The sequence below is a fragment of the Caretta caretta genome, chromosome 16 (assembly GCF_965140235.1).
Source record: "Caretta caretta isolate rCarCar2 chromosome 16, rCarCar1.hap1, whole genome shotgun sequence".
NCBI classification, from domain to species: domain Eukaryota; kingdom Metazoa; phylum Chordata; order Testudines; family Cheloniidae; genus Caretta; species Caretta caretta.
Window position 1 is genome coordinate 26,318,546 of NC_134221.1, and position 22,072 is coordinate 26,340,617.

At 44.3% G+C, this 22,072-nt stretch overlaps 1 protein-coding gene across 11 annotated transcripts in view; it reads right to left on the minus strand.

Moving 5' to 3' along the window:
* The window catches only part of GARNL3 (GTPase activating Rap/RanGAP domain like 3), a 194,203-nt gene that overhangs the window by 30,522 nt on the left and 141,609 nt on the right, over positions 1–22,072 (minus strand). For 6 of the 11 annotated variants that reach the window (XR_012665260.1, XM_075120473.1, XM_075120471.1 and 3 more), the window contains 5 exons: positions 18,590–18,706; positions 17,760–17,935; positions 17,264–17,422; positions 7,460–7,534; positions 3,038–3,119 (listed from right to left, as the gene is read on the minus strand). Coding sequence is in view for 10 of the 11 variants with exons in the window: in XM_075120473.1 (XP_074976574.1) it covers positions 3,038–3,119; positions 7,460–7,534; positions 17,264–17,422; positions 17,760–17,935; positions 18,590–18,706 (609 nt within the window). In the remaining variant the exon portion in view is untranslated. The remainder of the gene's footprint in view (positions 1–3,037; positions 3,120–7,459; positions 7,535–17,263; positions 17,423–17,759; positions 17,936–18,589; positions 18,707–22,072) is intronic. The other 5 variants (XM_048823447.2, XM_075120474.1, XM_075120478.1 and 2 more) reach the window with 3 other exon arrangements.

Consider the following 22,072-nt stretch of genomic DNA (forward strand, 5'->3'; position numbering starts at 1 on the left):
GAATTCTGAATTGGGGGAAACCTATGGATTTCAAAAGGGCCACTGCATCAGCATAGGTGCCCAGTGACCTCTAGGATAAGTACTTGATAGCACCGTGTGCCTGGGTCCATAGCAGGGTAGGAGTGTCTGGGAGAGTGGCGGGAGTGACTCATGGGACAGGAGGAGTACGACCCAACCTCCAACTCAGAATATGATGAGTATCTATCTGGTGACCATGGAGGTGCGGTTCCCACTGGTGCTGCAGACCAGTGCCAAGGTGGGGAAGCCTGTGTCAAGGCCAGCATTGTTGGTTTCCCCTTAGACAGTACTGTTGGGCCTCATAGCAGACAGTAACTGGGAACAACAGGTTCCCTCTTGCCTGCCAGCACCAATACTGACAACTCCTGTACTGCCAGAGATACTAGTAGAGCCAGCGATAGCTGGTCTCTGGCAGCGACAAATGCCTCCAATGTGGAGGGCGCCGCAATAGCACTAGTACCACGCTGCATTCCCAAAGTAGAAAGCTCATCCAGTACCAGAGTCAATGATGTTTCATAAGAGCTGGAGGTCAGTGGTGCTGGCCGCTGCGATACTGAGGCAGAGGAGTGGCATGGCTTAGGTCGCACTCAACTCTGATCCCAATGCCTGGCCGTCTTTGGTGCCAGAGATTCTCCCACCTCATTTGGCTGCTTCTTGTCCCTTTTCCTTGGCTCTAGTGATGGTGAACAGTGCCAGGACTCTTGCACGGCAGAGCCCTTACCAAAACTGATGTACTTAGTGCTGAGTCCAACTGACTCGGCTCAGAGAAAGGTCTCAGTGCCTCCTCCAAGAGTAAATACTTCACTCTGGCCTTCTTCATGTGAGGCTGAAAGTCCCTGCAAATCTGGCAGCAGTCCCCAACGTGAACCTCTCCCAAGCACTTCAGGCATCTAGATTGCAGGTCACTCAGGGACATAGCCTAGTTGAAGGAAGTACAGGGCTTGAAGCCTTGTGACCAAGGCATGCCTCAGCACTGCATAACGGACCAAACTCCACCACCTAACTGAGATACACCAATTACACTAAACTGACTAAAAACTATTTACAACTAACCAAACTATATACAATTATAGGAAAAGGAAGACCACTGAGAAAATTTGCCAAAGCGAGGAGAACAGTTCCAGCAACCTGGGGGAAGGATAGTTTGAGCATTGGCCTGCTAAACCCAGGGTTGTGAGTTCAATCCTTGAGGGGGCCATTTAGGGAGCTGGGGCAAAAATTGGGGATTGGTCCTGCTTTGAGCAGGGGGTTGGACTAGATGACCTCCTGAGGTCCCTTCCAACCCTGATATTCTATGAACCTGTCCGGGCGGTAAGGAGGAATGGAGGGGGCACAGGTTCGGCTGGATACTTTCTACCAGCACGTGCAGCACCAGAGAGTGCTCAAGCCGTCTCAACAGGTACCTCTGAAAATTTTCCAGTGACTGTGCTCAGGGTATGCACACACCTACAGTGGAATGCACATGTGCAATCACTTGAAGAACAACAGTATATGCTGCACTTCCAGTTTGTCTGAGAGGCAAATGGATCCTGGATAGGGGTTTCCCACTGAGCGAAGATGCTGTTCATCCCTGAACTGTGCAATTCCTATTTGTGGTCAGTGGCAAAGTACCTGCTGAGGCTGTCTGCTAGTGAATTCTGAGTTCCTGGGAGATACACCAGGTGACCGCTTCTACACATAGGAGAACAGATCTTGCTCCTCCATTTGTTTATGTATAATACAGTTGTCATAGTGTCTGATGTTGTAAGAACATTTTGAGAATGGATTAATGGCAAGAATGCCCTGCATGCTTCTCAGACTGCCTGAGTTCCTGCAAGTTTACATATATCCTGGTTTCCCAAGGCGTCCAAATGCCCTATGCTATGTAACCATCTGTGTGAGCCCCTGACCCTAACAAAGAGGCATCTGAGATTATTGTTCTATGGGGTGTGGAATATAGGAAAGGAATGCACATGCACACTTGTGCCAGTTCCTTATACCTGGTCAGAGAGGTCCTTATCTCGATGAGGGTTGTTCCTAAGAATTCATGCTGTGTTTGTTTGGTATATAGGCTGCTTGAAGCCAAGGCTGCAGGCAGTGGAGGTGGAATCTGGCAAATGGCATCTGGACCAATGACCAAGGATTGTGCATAGCCCGATCTATCAGTCTGCCCAGGGCTTGGAATCTGTGCATAAGGAAAATAAGCTTTTGTCCTGAGTTGAAGGTCACTCCTATTATGTCTATAGTCTGAGTCAGAGTTAGAGTGAACTCTTCTATAGTGACAGAGACTCCCAGGGATGGTATGAGATGGGGCAGCAATCATGCAAGTAGAGCGTTATAGTCCGGTATGTTGTACCAGTAAGCTGTTTATAGCCAGTACTGTGTACCAGAAAGACACAGGAGGAGCAGAACATGGGGCTGCCGGGCAGCCCCACGCTGGCAAGCTCCTCCGGCGCAGCTGTACCACCCCAGCCTATTCATACAGCTGTGTGTCTGTGTCTCACAAAAGCTTATGCTCAAATAAATTTGTTAGTCTCTAGGGTGCCACAAGTCCTCCTTTTCTTTTTGCGGATACAGACTAACACGGCTGCTACTCTGAAACCTGTCTGAGGTCTGTACAGCAGCCCTGCTGGAGGACAGACTCCCAGGATCCTATTTGGATATTTATAGAAACCTCTTTAATATTTTTAATGAAATAAATACTACTAGGCCAACATTGGTTTGAGTGATCATGAGTTAACGCAGTTTAAACTAAAAGGAAGTATAAACAAAAATAGGTCTGCAACTAGGTCTTTGATTATTAAAGGGCAAACGTTAAAACATTTAGGGAATTAGTTACAGAAGTGAACTGGATTAAAGAACTCAAGGATCTGAATGTGGCTTGGAATTACTTTAAATCAAAATTGCAAAAATTATCTGAATCCTGTATCCCAAGCAAAGGGGAAAACATTGTAGGGAAGGGTTGCAGACCAAGATGGATGAACAAGCATCTCAAACAGATTATTAAGAGAAAGCAGAATGCCAAGAAGGAATGGATCACCTTGTCTGGATCTGATTGAGCCCTCACAGTGTGCTCCATTAGGTGCTTCCGAAGTTGGAGTTCTTGCGCCTGTCACGTTTGTCTGAGAAAAGAGCAGTAGACACTGCACTGAGTGGAGAAATAAGCTTCTTCAAGTAGAGGCAGTGCTGGGGGTTGTCGCTGACCAAAAAGGAGTGGGGGAAGGAAAGGCAATTCTTAAAGCCTGGGAGCCTGGTCATAATCTAGGTCTTTCACTGACAGAGTATTTCTCAGGATGGAGATTCTAACTTAAAAATTATTTATCTAATGATAACTAACTTAAAACTTTTAAATATTTATAGACAAGAATGCCTACGAGGACCAGTTCTAGACACTGGAGGATTCCTGCTAAGGCCATGTGATGGTAAAAAAGGAACTGGAGAGGCATCAGTCTGCACCGCCCCTTATATCTTCGGTATGGACCACAAGGAAAGCAACTGCAGAGGCATTGAGCAATGGAGGCTACTTGCTAGAAATCTCCAGTCTCAGGCACATGGAGCACGTGTGTACCAACAGTGGAATACACATAGGGACCAGCATTCAAGGGAGAAATAGGCTGAGCCACCACGCAGTGCTAAAAATGCCAGCTCTAAAATGAAACTTTGTAAAACATCAAACAAAAAACCCCAACACTGCACACCATGACTGGGAGGCTGGAAAGACCATAAGCACACATATCTTCCCTCTCAGGAATCTTAGCATTGAAAAACATAAGAGAGACCAATTTGGCAGTTGTTCCAGGTTTAATGAATTCCTATATGACAATAAAGCATGGCTGAACAGTTTTCGATACCCTGGAAAACACAGCTACAATTAAGAAACTGAGAATTATTGGAATGAGAGAAAATGGACACTAGAGAAAGTGGAAAATTTTATAAAGTATGGTCAACAGAAATTCTCAGACTGTAACCCTCAACTGATTCTTTGCAACTAAATTCAGTATCTTGAATGCCCATAAATAGGTTTAGAAGGATTAGATTTTTATTGGTAAATGTAGGTAAATGTCTATTTCATGGTATACACACAAACCACAAATATATATGAAAATATATTCCCATAGATGATAACTGAAATTTACAGACAGGCAAAGTAAGAAATGGCTGCTCGAGAACTTACTACAGTCAAAATCTGGTGATTTAGACTTTTGAATTAGGCTTCTTACAAATGGACTAGTGAATGAATAGTAAATACAGGTATGCTCTTTTGATTTAAGGCTATTTACTTTGTCAGCCTCACGTAAAAATTAGGGCTGTCAAGCGATTAAAAAAAATAATCGTGATTAATCGCGTTGTTAAATAATAGAATACTATTTATATAAATATTTGTGGATATTTTCCATGTTTTCAAATATATTGATTTCAATTACAACACAGAATACAAAGTGTACAGTGTTCCTTTTATATTTATTTTTATTATAAATATTTGCACTGTAAAAATAAAATAGTATTTTTCAATTCACTTAATACACGTACTGTAGTACAATCTCTTTATCATGAAAGTTTAACTTACAAATGTAGAATTATGTACAAAAAAAACTGCATTAAAAAATAAAACAATGTAAAACTTTAGAACCTACAAGTTCACTCAATCCCTACTTCTTGTTCAGCCAATCACTCAGACAACAAGTTTGTTTACATTTGCAGGAGATAATGCTGCCCACTTTATTTAAAATGTCACCTGAAAGTGAGAACAGGCATTCGCATGGCACTGTTGTAGCTGGTGTTGCAAGATATGTACGTGCAAGATGCAATAAAGATTCATATGTCCCTTCATGCTTCAACCACCATTCCACAGGACATGCGTCCATGCTGATGATGGGTTCTGCTTGCTAACGATCCAAAGCAACGCAGACCAACACATGTTCATTTTCATCATCTGAGTCAGATGCCCACCAGCAGAAGGTTGATTTTCTTTTTTGGTGGTTTGGGTCCTGTAGTTTCTGCATTGGAGTGTTGCTCTTTTAAGACTTCTGAAAGCATGCTCCACACCTTGTTCCTCTCAGATTTTGGAAGGCACTTCAGATTCTTAAACCTCGGGTTGAGTACTGTAGCTATCTTTAGAAATCTCACATTGGTACCTTCTTGAAATCTGCAGTGAAAGTGTTCTTAAAGGGAACAACGTGCTGAGTCATCATCTGAGACTGCTATAATATGAAATATATGGCAGAATGCAGGTAAAACACAGAACAGGAGACATACAATTCTCCCCCAAGGAGTTCAGTCACAAATTTAATAAATGCATTATTTTTTTAACAAGCGTCATCAGCATGGAAGCATGTCCTCTGGAATGATGGCCAAAGCATGAATGAGCATATGAATGTTTAGTATATCTGGCATGTAAATACCTTACAATGCCAGCTACAAAAGTGCCATGTGAACATCTGTTCTCACTTTCAGGTGACATTGTAAATAAGAAGCGGGCAGCATTATCTCCCGTAAATGGAAACAAACTTGTTTCTCTTAGCGATTGGCTGAACAAGAAATAGTACTGAATGAACTTGTAGACTCTAAAATTTTACATTATTTTGTTTTTGAGTACAGTTATGTAACAAACAAACAAAAATCTACATTTGTAAGTTGCGCTTTCACGATAAAGGGATTGCACTATGGTACTTATATGAGGTGAATTGAAAAATACTATTTCTTTTGTTTATGATTTTTACAGTGCAAATATGTTATAAAAATAATATAAAGTGAGTACTGTACACTTTGTATTCTATGTTGTTAACTGAAATCAATATATCTGAAAATGTAGCAAAACATCCAAAATATTTCATACATTTCAATTGTTATCCTACTATCTAACAGTGCAATTAAAACTGCGATTAATCACAATTTTTTAATCGCCATTTAAAAAATATTAATCACAAGTTAACTGTGATTAATCAACAGCTCTAGTAAAAATATAAAATTTGTGTTTTAGTGGTTTATAAAGCTTTAACTTTTTGAATCTCAACATCTACTGACATTAAATAATTATTGCCTGACCCTCATAATTTCCTGTAACTGCGAATATTTAAATTGATAACCAAAAATGCTTTAAACCCATAATTATGCGTAATGGTGCAAATTTAAATAGATTAAAAAGCTTTACAATAAACAGATTTTATCTGCTGAAATTATATAAAAATAAAAATTTAATTATTGGTAGTATGTAATACTACCAATATTGGTGCAGTATGTAATAAATAATCATGAAATTCTGTAAGTAGCACAAGCAAAACTATAAACTAGTTATAATGGATACTGGACTGGAATCAGTACAGTGAGAGGTGTGGTATGAAACCCTTGGTTGCACTAGATCAGGGGTTCTCAAACTCCATTGCACCACGACCCCCTTCTGACAACAAAAATTATTTCATGACCCCAGGACAGGGGACCGAAGCCTGAGCCTGCCAAAGCCCAGGTCCCACCACTCCGGGCAGGGGGGCCAAAGCTGAAGCTCCAGGGCTTTAGCCCCAAGCAGGGGGCCTGCAACCTGAGTCCTGAAGCCCTCAGGCTTTGGCCCTCAGTAGTGAGGCTTGGGCTTCAGCCCTTGGCCCCAGCAAGTGTAAGCCAGCCCTGGTGACCTCATTCAAAGGGGGTCCTGATCCACTTTGGGGTCCCGACACAATTTGAGAACCGCTGCACTAGATTATACTAGACAAACACTTTCCAGATCATACTACTAGATTAATGAAAAGGATTTTAACATTTTTTTTTTTTAACAATCAGCTTCCTGAGCAGTGTCTCCTTCGCTATTCTCTAGCCAACCAGCCTCAGAAGAGACTGTACTGGACATTTATACCCTTGTTTAGTGGGTCTGTATAGCTCAGGCAGTTGATAATGGGACCTGGAAAGAGGAAGTTACTCACCTTGTGCAGTAACGATGGTTCCTCGAGATGTGTCTCCCTATGGGTGCTCCACTGTACATGCACTAACGTCCCTGTGCTGCCGATCAGAGAAAGTTGGTAATAGTGTCCGACATGCACTGTCCTCATTGTGCCCTGACACAAGGTTAACCAGAGCGCGTGGGCGAACCCCCCTCAGTTCTTTCTCTACTGTGGAGTCCTTGGCAAGAACTCTAAAGTAGAGCGGAGGAGGGTGGTTTGTGAAGCCCCCAAAGGAACACACATCTTGAATAACCATCGTTACTGCACAAGGTAACTTCCTCTTCTTCTTCGAGCTATGTCCCCTATAGGTGCTCCCACTGTAAGTGACTCCCGAGCAGTATTCCTACTGGAGGACTGGGGCTTCAGAGTTGAGTTTCTGGTTACTGCATAATGTTCTGTGAAGGTATGAGCAGACACACAGGTTACTGCTATACAGATTTCTGACAAAGGGACATTCTTGAGGAAGGCAACAGAGGAGGAGACAGACCTCAGGAGTGAGCGCGAATACCGTATGGAGGTGTTATGTTGCAAACCTGATAGCATTGTTTAAGACCGTTCAATATCCACTTGGAGAGTCTCTGGGCTGATAGCGCTGAGCCTTTAGATCTCTGCAACAGAAAGGAAAAGCACAGGAGATGTCCTAAAAAGCCTTTGTCCTATCCAGGTAAAAAGCCAGGGCTCTCCTAATGTCTAGTGTGTGCAGTATAGCCTCCCTGTTATTACAGTGAGGCTTGGGGTAAAAGCTCGGGAAGTGAATCAGTTGGTTTATGTGAAAGGAGGAGGTCACTTTGGTGATGTATTTCAGGTGCGGTCTTAGAGTGGCTTGTCCCGAAACAATATTGCGGGTTGCGGGGGAGGGTCCCATCTGTGCTGCTATTTCCCCTATTCTCCTTGCTGAGGTGATCGCCACCAGGAAAGCGGTCTTCATCGACAGGTATGTGAGCGAACAAGTAGCTATGCATTCAAAGAGACGTCTAGTTAGGTTTTTCAGTACTAAGTTTAGGTCCTATGTTGGAGTGGGATGTCTGGGTTGAGGGAAAAGTTTTATTATATCCCTGAGGAATTGTTTTGTGGTTCGGTGTGAGTATCCCTCTACTTATCGATGGAAGGCTGCTATAGTCGCAAAGTGAACTTTGAGTGAACTGAGAGATAGTCCTAATTTTTTGAGAGTCAGTACATGGTCTAGGACCACTGGAAAAGTATCGGATGTCAGGGAAATTTGTTGGGAATTACACCAAACCTGAAACCTGGACCACTCCTGCAGGTAAGTATGACATGTAGTGGATTTCCTACTGTGTAGTAACACTTCTTGTACCTCCTGAGCAGGACCTTTCTATGCATTGGAACCATGAAAGAGGCAAGCCTTGAGGCGGAGTATCCTCAAGTTGGGACGTAGAGTGCGTCCTTCGTTCTGGGTATGGCATGGGTTGGAGAGAGATCAGTGGGCCCGTAGCCATTTGTGACAGGTAAGGGTACTAAGTCTGTCTCAGTCAGGTGGGAGCAGTCAGTATGATGTGTGCTCCTTCTCTTTTTGTTTTTAATAGGACTTTTGACAGCAGGGGAAATGGGGGAAAGGCATCGAGAAGGTCCCTGTCACACAGAAGGAGAGTGTCGCCCAATAAATTTTGCCCTATCCCTGTGCTGGAGCAGTAGCGTGGACATTTCTTGTTTAGGTAAGTGGCGAACAGGTCTGTGGTCGGTGTCTCCCACTGCCTGAACAGGTCCTGAAGCACTGCTGGATTTATCTCCCATTTGTGATTGTGTGGGAATTTGCAACTAAGGCTGTCCGCTATTGAATTTTGTACTCCTGGAAGGTAGGCCACTGATAATGTGATGTTGTGGGAAATGCACCAGTTCCATAACTTTAGTGCTTCTGCACAAAGGGAGGGAAACCTGGCTCCTCCCTGCCAATTTATGTAGTGTATAATGCTATGTTGTCTGTTAAGACTTTTGTGTGTCTTCCCTTGATCAGTGGGAGAAAATGGGTACAGGCATTCCTGACCACCCTGAGCTTGAGGAGGCTGATGTGGAGGGACATCTCTGTGGATGAGCATTTGTCTTGTGTTTTAAGGTCATTTAGATGTGCGCCTCATTCTATGAGGGATGTGTCGGTGGTGAGAAGTAATGATGGTGAAAAGGGAATCCCCTGCAATCATTTGCTTGATTTTTACACCAATCCAGGAAAGTTTTTGACCTTGGTGAGTAGTGACAGAGGTTTGTCTAATCTGTCTCTCTTCAATCTGTAGATTGAGCTGAACCATATCTGGAGGCACAACATGTAAAGTCTAGCATGAGGTATCACTGCTGGGCCATATACCCCAGGAGTTGGAGGCAGTGTCTGGCTGATATTTGAGGGCTGTTTTGTACTGTCTCTATGAATGTGGCCAAGCTGTGGAACCTGTGCTGTGGTAGGAGCGCTTTGGCCTGTAACAAGTCAAGGTCAGCTCCTATGAAATCTAGGCGCTGTAGAGGGGTGAAGGTTGATTTTTGGACATTGATCTGCAGTCCCAGTTCCATGAACAAGTCTACTGAGGTTTTGGTAACCTTGTGGGCCTTGTTGAAGGAGCAGGCTCTGAGGAGACAATCATCTATGTAGTGGTAGATCATGATCTCCCGGGAGCATAGGTGACCCACAATATGGAGAGGACTTTGGAGAATACTCTTGGCACGGAGGAGAGGCCAAAGGGAAGTACTCTGTATTGGTGGTCGTCCTTGCCCAGGGTAAATCTGAGAAATCATCTATTTGAAGGTAGGATCGATATGTGGAAATTGGTTTTCAGCCCTTGATCTACAGGATGCCTATCTCCCTGTTCCAGAGATAGATAATCATTGCTGGTGTGACCATCCAAAATTTTTGAGCTTTGACAAATTTGTCTAGAGCTCTGAGATTCGTTATGGGCCCCCAACCTCCCTTTCTTTTTGGGTATCTGGAAGTAATGAGAGTAAAAACCTTTGTCTCACAGACATTGAGGTACTGGTTCTATGGCTTCTAACCGGAGGAGGAGATCTGTTACTTATCTTAGTAAACTCTTGTGAGAAGGGTCTCTGAAGTGGGATGAGGAAGGGTGTTGGAAAAACTGGATTTCTTTCTCTGAGACTCAAACACTTGGTTCGGAATTGTGAAGTGTGGGATTTATGTTGAGGTTGTGGACTAAACTTTCTCTTTTGTTCAGGAGTATAGATCACTGAGTGAAGAGTGGCCCTGGAATCTTTAAGGATATAGAGGGATATGTCACCGAATAATGTGGTGCCTTTGAAGGAAAGGTCTTCTACGGTCATTTGCACTTCCTTAGGGAAGCCAGACAGGTATAACCAAGACGCTTGCCTCATAACCACCACAGTGGAGATGGACAGCTGTGTCAGCTGTATTGAGAGCTGACTGGAGCACTGTTTCAGCTACTAGTTGTCCCTCATGGATAATAGCTCGAACTGGTCACAGTGTGACTCTGGGAGTTGATCAATAAAAGTGTTGAGCTTTGTATAACTGATGTAGTCATATTTATCTGTTAAAGTTTGATAATTTGCCATTCTAAATTGCAATGTGGCAGAGGAGTAGGCCTTTCTCCTGAAGAGGCCCAGGTGTTTCCAATCCTTGTCATAAGGAGTGCATCTCACTTGGTGCTGGCAGGCCCAAGATTTTACCATGTCGATGACAATGGAATTAGGAGGAGGGTGAGAAAAAAGAAATTTTGGTTTTTCAGTTCCTTACATCAGTCAGGATGTAACTGTTTTTATCAGCCTGTTTACAGGTAGGCATCACTGATGCTAGGGTTTGCTAGATAGTCTTGGCTGGCTCCAGAAGGGTCTCATTGATTGGGAGGGCTATTCCGGAGGATGAGGAAGAGTATAAGATGTCAAGGAACTTGTGATGGGTATTTTTTACCTCCTCCAGGGGCATCTGCAGCATGTCTGCTACCCTGTTAGCTAAATCCTGGGAAAACCGGAAACTGTCAGTGGGCATCACTGCCTCATCTGGAGAGGAGAAGGAGATGTTGGTTCTTGATGTAACTTCCTTCTCGATTCTTCCCTCCTGTTCCGTCAAGATCTCCTTTGGAGGTTCAGAGGTTCTGGATGCTGTGGCTGAGGGAGAATGTCTCAGAGGCTCACAGTGAGTCAAGCTGGAAGTCTAAAAAATGTGAGGTCTATATTCGATGCAGGGATGCCAGTAGGGCCACTGGGACAGAGCCTGGTGGCAGTTCCCATGGCTGGCCTACCATGGTGGTGGCAGAGTAGGTTGAGGGTATGACTGAGGAGCCCCTTATAATGGGCACCATAGGGATCATAGGAGGAGTGATGAGAGATGACCTCCTCTGGCTCACTGTCTGAATCACCACTAGAAAGTGGAGGTGAATGGCATGGTGCCAAAGATTCCTGTATCTGGAGGAGACTTGGTACTGGAGCCCCAGTGCCGAGAAGGGGAAATTCAGGTATATCAGGTACCCTGAGTTCTCTTGAGTGCTGGAACTCTTGCAGTCCTGACTGACCTGGTGCTGATACGGTGGGAGTTGGGGATCTTGCCTGTACTGAGTACTCTGATGCTGGGTGGCTCACACCTGACAGTGCCGAAAGTACCACTCATACCAAAAGCATCGTCTTAATGGTGTGCACCCTGTTCCTGTCCTCATCCATCAGTGCCCATCAGGTTTTTAGGCGCATCAATGGTACCTGCTGTTCCAGATCTTTGTGAGCTATGGGTACCGTGCTTGGACGGTCTTGGTACCAACTATACCGAGCATGCCGGTGATCTTTTTCAGCTAGCTTGAGGCTTACACATCTCTTTTTAGATACCTTTCATGAGGGTCTGCGGCTGATTTTTTGACTCATAGTCCCTGGACTTCGAGGGCTGTGGGGAAGATTCAAACCTTCTAGGTGATTCCTAGTGTTGGTCAAGGGAAGGCTGATGGGCTGCCTCCATCAGGATGATTTTTTTTCTCAGTTCCCTGTCCTTACGAGACCTTGGTTTAAATTGTTGACCGAGACCACACTTCTGAGGAATGTGGCCTCCCCCGAGGCAGCGTATATGTTTATCTGCCATATGTATGGCCAACTTACATGGGATGCACTTCTTGAAGCCTGGTGAGCCAGGCATACCCTGCTGGGGGGAAAGGGTCCCCTACAAAGGGGGAAAATTAAAAGTGGTTTTTTTTTTTGAGAGAGAAAATAAAGAAAATGTACAGCTAAGGAAGGAAGGAAGGAGATTAACTAGCTACTAAAAATGCTAAAAAAAAGAATAGAGATAACGATCACAAACAGACTGCTAATGGCTCTGTCTCTAGTCAGGGGCAGTTGAAAAAGAACTGAGGGGCGGTTCGTCCACACAAGCTGGTTAGCCTCCTGGTGGGGCACAAGGGAGTATAGTGGATGTGCGGGCCGAATGGACACTGTTACCAAAGTTCTCCAATCAGCAATGTAGGGATACAAATGCACCTAAAGTGGAGCACCCATAGGGACATTATACATACATACACACACATACCACCCATTCAGACCTATCCCAGATCTGTAGTGACAAAAAGCTGTTATCAAATGACAGCTGTTTGGTGACCAAAGTGAAATGATTTGATGGGCATCAAGTCCAATTCCCAGAGGCCAGTGTCCACATCCCAAAAACAACCACCATAATTGGTACCGACAGCCTTGTTGGTAGCCTCAGCCAATAGGGCAGTGACTGAACGGGCCATGGTGAATGAAGTCCCCTCTCATCCCTAGAAGTAGCTTCTTCAGATCAGGGTTGAGGAAAATTGGCAAGGCCACATGGGGAAGCTTGCATTGCAACTGTTCATGCTGTACCTGCTCAGTCTCCAAGGCTGTCAAACCTGGTCCCTTTCATCATCACTAAATTCACGCAAAAAACATAAAAGGTAAAATATAAAACAAAAAGTAAATTGAATAAAACCAAGAACCATCAGAAGAGAGGAGAATTTATCTATCTGCATTTTGAGGAAGACTATCAGCATAAACAGACTGCTCAAAATATTCGAACTTGGGTATCTAAAGTCAGACATCTAAATCTATATTTAGACACAAATAAAAATGGCTTGACTTTCAGAGATACTGACCATCCCAGGCTCGTACAGAAATCAACAGGAATTGTGGTTACTTAAAACTTCTGAAAAATCAGGGCATTTATTTAGATGTCTAACTTCAGGCAACCAAGTTAGAACATTTTGGCCATTGGAAATACAATACTAATTCTGCTTGTTTCCCAATTTCAGTACTGCATTGGGCGTGATTTCTTAGATAAGACTAAAAGCCATTTCTTGAGTTCAAGTTATTAAGAAATTCTCACGCAATACTCCAAGAATGTAAGAAGTAGTTTTAGGCAGTTGTGGCTGGTATTTAAAACTTCATGAAAAGGCACAAAAGCAATGATAAATGCTCAGGTTTGTTTGTTTTTTTAAATTGTATCACTTTCATAATACTCCATAACAGTGGCTCTCAACCTTTACACACTACTGTACCCCTTTCCAAAGCCTGATTTGTCTTGCGTACCCCCAAGTTTCACCTCACTTAAAAACTACTTGCTTACAAAAATCAGACATAAAAATACAAGTGTCACAGCACACACTTACTGAAAAATTGCTTACTTTCTCATTTTTACCATATAATTATAAAATAAATCAACTGTGATATAAATATTGTACTTACATTTCAGTGTATAATATAGAGAGTAGTATAACCATACAACCATGTCTAGTTGGCAGCTGGTGTCAAGTGGAGTGCCCCAGGGGTCGGTCCTGGGGCCGGTTTTGTTCAATATCTTCATAAATGATCTGGAGGATGGTGTGGATTGCACTCTCAGCAAATTTGCGGATGATACTAAACTGGGAGGAGTGGTAGATACGCTGGAGGGCAGGGATAGGATACAGAGGGACCTAGACAAATTGGAAGACTGAGCCAAAAGAAATCTGATGAGGTTCAATAAGGATAAGTGCAGGGTCCTGCACTTAGGACGGAAGAACCCAATGCACAGCTACAGACTAGGGACCAAATGGCTAGGCAGCAGTTCTGCGGAAAAGGACCTAGGGGTGACAGTGGACGAGAAGCTGGATATGAGTCAGCAGTGTGCCCTGGTTGCCAAGAAGGCCAATGGCATTTTGGGATGTATAAGTAGGGGCATAGCGAGCAGATCGAGGGACGTGATCGTTCCCCTCTATTCGACGTTGGAGAGGCCTCATCTGGAGTACTGTGTCCAGTTTTGGGTCCCACACTACAAGAAGGATGTGGATAAATTGGAGAGAGTCTAGCGAAGGGCAACAAAAATGATTAGGGGTCTGGAACACATGACTTATGAGGAGAGGCTGAGGGAACTGGGATTGTTTAGTCTGCAGAAGAGAAGAATGAGGGGGGATTTGATAGCTGCTTTCAACTACCTGAGAGGTGGTTCCAGAGAGGATGGTTCTAGACTATTCTCAGTGGTAGAAGAGGACAGGACAAGGAGTAATGGTCTCAAGTTGCAGTGCGGGAGGTTTAGGTTGGATATTAGGAAAAACTTTCACTAGGAGGGTGGTGAAACGCTGGAATGCGTTACCTAGGGAAGTGGTAGAATCTCCTTCCTTAGAAGTTTTTAAGGTCAGGCTTGACAAAGCCCTGGCTGGGATGATTTAATTGGGGATTGGTCCTGCTTTGAGCAGGGGGTTGGACTAGATGACCTCCAGAGGTCCCTTCCAACCCTGATATTCTATGATTCTATGATAAACAAGTTGTTGTCTGTATGAAATTTAGTCTGTACTGACTTTGCTAGTGCTTTTTATGTAGCCTGTTATAAAGCTAGGCAAATGTCTAGATGAATTGATGTACATCCAGGCAGACCTCTGCTTTCCCCCAGGGGTACTTGTGTCCCTGGTTGGGAACCACTGCTCCAAAACATCACTCCTGATACTACCTGCTTTGATTACTTTTTACATGCTGTGCATTGAGTTGCAGCTACTACAATCTAATAGCAAAATGCCTTATTGGGCGCACTGAATCTTGACAGAAAAAGAATTAATGATGACTTTAAAAAAGACAGAACTGTGGCAGATAGATCCAACAGGAGGAATGCTTACAAGAGCAATTGTATAAATACTATGTGTTTTCTACATCCATGGACTGTTACCTATTGAGGCGGGAGGAGAAAACCACATTTTCTGTTTACCCAGCATCTGAGTAAGAGGGAGGGCGTCCTGAAACTGAGTAACAGATGCTCTGTTTTGAGAAATTACTGTTAGGACTCAGACTTTAAAGCCAGGAGGGACCATCGTGATCATCTAGCCCAGGAGTGGGCAAACTATGACTCAGGGGTAGCATCTGGCCCTCCAGGCATTTTAATCTGGCCCTTGAGCTCCTGTCAGGGAGCAGCATCTGGGGCTTGCCCCACTCTGCGCAGCTCCCGGAAGCAGCGGCATGTCCCCCATCCAGCTCCTACACATAGGGGCATCTAGGGGGCTCCGCATGCTGCTCCTGCCTCAAGCACTGCCCCCGCAGCTCCCACTGGCCATGGCTCCCAGCCAATGGGAGCTGCAGGGGTGGTGCCTGTGGAAAGGGCAGGGTGCAGAGTCCCCTGGCTGCGACTCTGTGTAGGAGCAGGAGAGGGGACATGCTGCTGCTTCTGGGAGCTGCTTGAGGTAAGCGCCGCCCAGAGCCTACACCCCTGAACCCCTCCCTCACCCCAACCCCAGCCCTGATCCCCCTCCTGCCCTCCGAACCCCTCTGTCCCATCCCGGAGCAATCTCCTGCACCTCAACCCCTCATCCCCAGCCCCACCCCAGAGCCTGCACCCCCAGCTGGAGCCCTCCCCACTTCCCACAACCCCCTGCCCCAGCCTAGAGCCCCCTCCTGCACCCTGAACTCCTCATTTCTGGCCCCACCTCAGAGCCCTCACCCCCTCCCGCACCCCAACCCCCAATTTTGTGAGCATTCATGGCCCGCCATACAATTTCCATACCCAGATGTGGCCCTCAGACCAAAAAGTTTGCCCACCCCTGATCTAGCCTACAGTCCTGGCCTTCGCAGGACACAGAACCTCACCCATCCACTCCTGTAATAACCTCTGGCTGAGTTACTGAAGTAATTAAATCACGATTTAAAGGATTTCAAGTTATAGAGAATCCACCATTTACTCTAGTTTAAACCAAAAAGTGACCATGCTCCATGCTGCAGAGAAAGGCAAAAACCCCCAGGGTCTCTGCCAATCTGACTTGGAGGGAAATTCCTTCCCAACCTCATCTAGTGCCCCATCTCTGGCTGTTGGGGATATTTGCTACTACCTGTTGCAGATGGGCCACATCCCATTGTAGGCAATCTCATCATATCATCCCCTCCATAAACTTATCAAGCTCAGTCTTAAGTTAGGTTTTTTTGCTCTCACTGCTCCCCTTGGAAGACTGTTCCAGAACTTCTCTCCTCTGATGGTTACAAATCTTCATCTAATTTCAAGCCTAAATTTGTTGATGGTCAGTTTAGATCTATTTGTTCTTGTGTCAACGGCGGTGCTTAACTTAAATAACTCATCTCCCTCCCTGGTTTTTATCCCTCTGATGTATTTGTAGAGAGCAATCATATCTCCCCTCAGCCTTTCTTTGGTTAGGCTAAACAAAAAAAGCTGCTTCAGTCTCCCCTCATAATGTAGCTTTTCCATTACTCTGATCATCCTAGAAGCTCTTCTTTGCACCTGTTCCACTTTGAAATCATCCTTCTTAAACATGGGAGACTAAAACTGCACACACTATTCCAGATGAGGTCTCACCCGGTCATTAACCTATATTAAAAATAGACCTTAAGGGGAATACCAAAGGCCCTCAGGAGGAATATGCAAGATTGGAAAAGGCAATCAAACAGGAGGGAGTTTATTCCTCAGACCTGTTTAGAAGGCAGGGAAAGCTGGTTCAGTCTTGGTTTATGCAAATCTTAATTTGAAATTGATGGCTAACAAAGAGTAGTTTACACACACACACACACACACACACCCTGTACTAAAAGGGAAAAAAGTTTTTGAGCTAGGAAGAAAGGAAAAGGCTTTACAGCTATGCTGACAGTGATATTCCAGACTCTGAGATGCAAGACTTTTGCCCACCTGGTGATACACCTAGGAGTACCAGTCAGAGATGTCTTACTTTATGATTGCCTGGGGAAAATCACCATTAGGTACCCTAAAAAGAACTCAGGTCTAAGGCAGAGTGGGAGCATAGATAATAGCTAAAAAACTAAATTAAAAGCAAAAAAAGCCAAGATCCTCCCAAACTGGTGCTCCAAGGAAGGTGATATAAGTCACTATGGGCTCAAGGATAGCTATGTCGACTTTTATGGTGCCAGGTATGGTTACATTAGCAAACTCTGTTCTAATGCTGAGAACTTACCCTGCTTGCTTCAATATGGTGTAACCTGTAGGACTCCCCAGTACTCTCGTTAACTAAATCGAACTGATGTCGATATGCTACACAGATCATATTGTCATTGTCTCCAGAAGGTCCATCCACCAGAGTCATGATAACTGGAGGGTCAGAGAGACAAATCTCCTGTAATGTAAATGACATTACATTAAGATGGAAATTAAAGGAATTATTCTACTTTTCATATTCTCACTGGAAATAGTTTGTACTACAGGTGGTGACCAGTGAGCTGTGTTAGAGGGCAGACAGGCTATACACAAATATGTTTCATTGATGAACAAGAGCCCAGTTAAAAAAAGTGGAGGATTTTTGTTTAAGTATCTGTAGTGGGATTTCCATCACCATTGCTGGGCCTCTCACTTGAACCAATCCTGGGGTTTAGAAAGGCAAGATGTGTGCCCCTCCTGAACCAGGTTAGCCCAGTGTGAGAAAAGGTATTTTTAGTGATATGTCTCAAGCATACCCTGATGTACTGGAATTCCTCCACTGGTGATTCAGACAGGGGTGACATCAAACAGACACTGGTTAAACTGTTGCCTTGATTGTATTTCTTTGTGATGAGGAGCAGTTTGTTCCTAATAGCCACAACAATCCTCAGTTCACTGCTGTGGTGAGTATTAATGGCATATAAATGGCAGCCTAAGGAGATAATGCAAGTATTAACATTCCCTTCAAGAAACACACCCACAAACTCCACATAGTTCCTTGTGAAATGAAACCTAATTATTTCTTCACCCTCTAAAATTTGCAAATGAATAATTTCTTATGGATGTGAATGACTACATGCATAGGCTTGTGCCAGAGGTAGTATGCATCTCAACCCTATCCCATAAAATTCTGTTGCTCCCCATCTAGAAATGCTCTCAGCTTTTCCAATACAACTCAACAATGTGGTGCAACTCCCTTGCTATTCCACGTACTAGGAACTCATACAATTCCACCAATGCACCAAGTCTGACCTGCAGCACTGCCCTATCATTTCAGTCCTGGGTCTCCATACATAGCTCTGCCAGAGTCCTTCAATCCTGCTTGCAATATATCTATTCTGCTTCAGAACTTCTCCTAGGTAAAAACTACCAAGTCATGTGGTATTTTTGGGAAGTGCACATATGGGAATTGGGATTGGTCCAAATTTATTTTCACATACTATCTAACACAGGATTTCAATCCACTGTCCAGAGGAGAATAACTAAGGGTCAGTTGCTGCAACATCTACATGGGAACCAATAGGACCTTTGGCAGCTTCTGGCCCAATGCCTTAATTGGGTCTTTGATAAATGAGAGTCAAATCACCTTTTGTTTTCTCAAGTTTATTTTCTCTGCAGTCATATTTGCTCTTTGCCATCTGCTTTGCTTCTATGCCATTTCGTACAGCGCTCATCCTGAAGACAAGGAGACGAGAATCCTTCCCTGCCAGGTAGGGGGGAGAGCCAGGGAAATAGCAAGTTAAAATAAAGAACGAAACCAACATTCCCAAAAAGAATAAATGTCAAATCTGCACATACATAACCACAATTATGAAGATAAGAGGCAACTCTCTCCAATCCAGTTTGGAGATGAGTGGAAATATGCTAGGAAGGAAAAAATGCCTATGAATTCTGCTTAGGTTATGCAATTCTGCTACCAGATTGAGAGCTCCTGAGCTGATGAGCAGAACTAGCATAATCTGTCATGGTATGAAATTAAATCTGGAACACAGCAACCCATTCAAGAAATCAAAAGATTCCTTCAAATCAATAGCACAGGTTCCCTGCACCTGGTTCTATACTGGAAAATAAGGTAAAAACTTGGTGCTGTAATGGAAAACAAGGTGAGAAAATGAGACCAGGATTATTACAACACAATGAAAACCAACACGCAAAGAACTAATGCGAATTATCACACAAGATGGCTCTCTGGGTGGGAATAATCCAACTGAATCTAAATTTACTAGATCCATGACAGAATGAAAATCTCCCTGGGGCAGACTGAGTTTGTTCTTAACAAGACTTAAAACTTGTGATAATTTAAACAAATTTATGCCAAAGGATTCATATTCCCACTGCAGAAATGAAAACAACATTCGTTACCAGTGCTACAATCTTCAGTATCCAACACCTATAGGTAAGCTGTTTGAAGATCATGTATATAGAGTGAAAAGCTTTAGATCATTAAAAAAAAAAAAAGGCCCATTGCACCTTGCAACAGGACAGGAGCAAATGACAAGAATGGTTACTTACCCTGTGGCAATTGTGGCTCTTTAAAATGTTGTCAGTATGGATGCCACTATAGGGGTGCATGCACCTCCTGATTGCAAGACTAGAGTCTTTTGAATAGCAGTATCCACTGAGGCTGTACATGCGTCCTGTGCCTCTTTGTTCACCCATGCAAGCACATAAAAGGCAAAATTTCTCCCTATGTTCCCTGGGAATTTGAAACTACTCCTCGGGGAATTCCGCACCACTGCACATGCAGAATTTGTGCAGAAATTAATGTTGTGCATGCAAAATTTCCTCCCCCAAAAATGGACTGCACAGCTGCTGGCTGCCACCAGGGGCTGCTGGACCCAGCAGAGACCAGCTCACAAATACAGTAACTCCTCACTTACCAGCTATTACCAACAGGAGAGTGGGTTTGTGTGGGGGAGTGGGGAGAAAACCTGGATTTGTGCTGGAAATGGCTAACCTTGATTATTATACACATTGTAAGGAGTGTGATTACTTTACATAAGCTATTACCAGCAGGAGAGTAGGGTGGGGGGAGAGAAAACCTTTTGTAGTGATAAACACCCATTTTTTCATGGTTTGTGTGTATAAAAACATCATCTGTATTTTCCACAGTATGCATCCGATGAAGTGAGTTGTAGCTCACGAAAGCTTATGCTCAAATAAATTGGTTAGTCTCTAAGGTGCCACAAGTACTCCTTTTCTTTTTGCGAATACAGACTAACACGGCTGTTACTCTAAAACTCCTCACTTAAAGTCATCCTGGTTTACATTTGTTTCATTGCTGATCAATTAGGGAACATGCTCGTTTAAAGTTGTGCAGTGCTCCCTTATAACATTGTTTGGCAGCTGCCTGCTTTGTCCACTGCTTGCAGGAAGAGCAGCCCATTGCAGATAGCTGGTGGGGACCAGGGTTGACCGGCAGCCCCTCTATCAGCTCCCCGCTCCCCTAAGTTCCCTGTGCAGCAGCCGCCCAGCAGGCTACCAATTGCGGCAGTTCTGCTGTCTCTCCCGACACTGCCGTGTGCTGCTCCTGCCCTCTGCCTTGGAGCTGTTCCCGGGAGCCTCCTGCTTGCTGTGCAGGGGAGGGGGAAGAGGGGACTAATATCAGGGTGTCCCCATCCCCCCTACTCCTGTCCCCCGCTTACCCCTTCTCCATATAGAACAGGGTCGGGACAGGACAGGGCTCAGGATGGACAGAACTTGCTGGCCACAGCTGCTGTCTTAACTTCCTGATCTTTTTAAAGGCAATGTACTTAGAGGGGGGCAGTGTACTTAAAGGGGCAATGCGCATCTCTCTCTCTCCCCCACACACAGGGTGTGTGTCTCTCTGCCATGCTGTCTCCCCTCCCTCCATTCGTGCTACCTTGTAGAGTGTGCAGCTACATTAACAACGTGTTAACCCTTGAGGGCTCAGCCAAATGCTAGTTCATCATTTAGCGGTGAGGCATTCCCCAGGAAATATCCCACCCTCTAACTTCACCACCTCAACCAAGCTTCACAATCATCATTGCTGTGTACAGTATTAAATTGTTTGTTTAAAACGTATAGTGTGTGTATATATATAATATAGTTTTTTTGTCTGGTGAAAAAAATTTCCCTGGAGCCTAACCCCTCCTATTTACATTAATTCTTATGGGGAAATTGGATTCACTTAACATCATTTCGCTTAAAGTCCCATTCTTCAGGAACATAACTACAACGTTAAGCGAAGAATTACTTAGAAGACAGTGCTGGGTTGAGAGGGAGTGAGCTGGAGGGTTCCCACCAACTGCAGCTCTGAAAGAAGGCGGCGAACTGCAAGCAACTCCATACAAGTCCACGACCCAGCATCAGGCTATTTCTCCCTCTGGATCCCTGGGCTCTAGAGGAGTTGGGGAAGATAGTGTCTGGGCTGGGGCCGATCTTTATTTTCTGAATCTGTGTCAGTGTGGATCCTACTGTAGATGACTGGCAAGTAGTACCCCATTCTGGATGATGGGACCAAGAGTATCACTGCACCAGTCAAATAGTAGTACTGCTCTCCTGAACTGGGCATCTGCCCTGGCAGCTAAGTCCAATGCTTAATGTTTGACAAAGGTCAGTGGGTTACTCCAAATTGCCAACTTGCAGATTCAGAAAACTGGCATATTTCTAAAGCAGGTAGAGAATGCAACTCGAGCTCTGGTGGAATGCGTGATGATTTGGGAATCTCCCTGTACAATGCTATGAATTCTGTGTGAGATTATGAACCCACTCCACGTACCTTTACAAAGCTACAAATTCCATTTTGAACATAAATACAGCCTTTTGCCTTTTTTATGGCCATTTTCCTCCATGTTTTCTGAAATTCAAAAGACTGACACTAAGATAGCTCCTACCCAGGAAAACTGGTTTTTCAGGAGAGAGGTTGCCTTGGCAACAAAGTCACCTGGTAGAAAGCTCTGATCACATGGGGAAGCTGGCAAGGACATCACCTGACAAAGGGGGCTAAAAGATATAAATAGGAAGGAGTTGATTTGTGAGAATCTTTGGCCATTTTGTCTCCAGGTCAAGAGGAGAAGCAACTAAGCAGGTAAGGGCTTCCATGAGA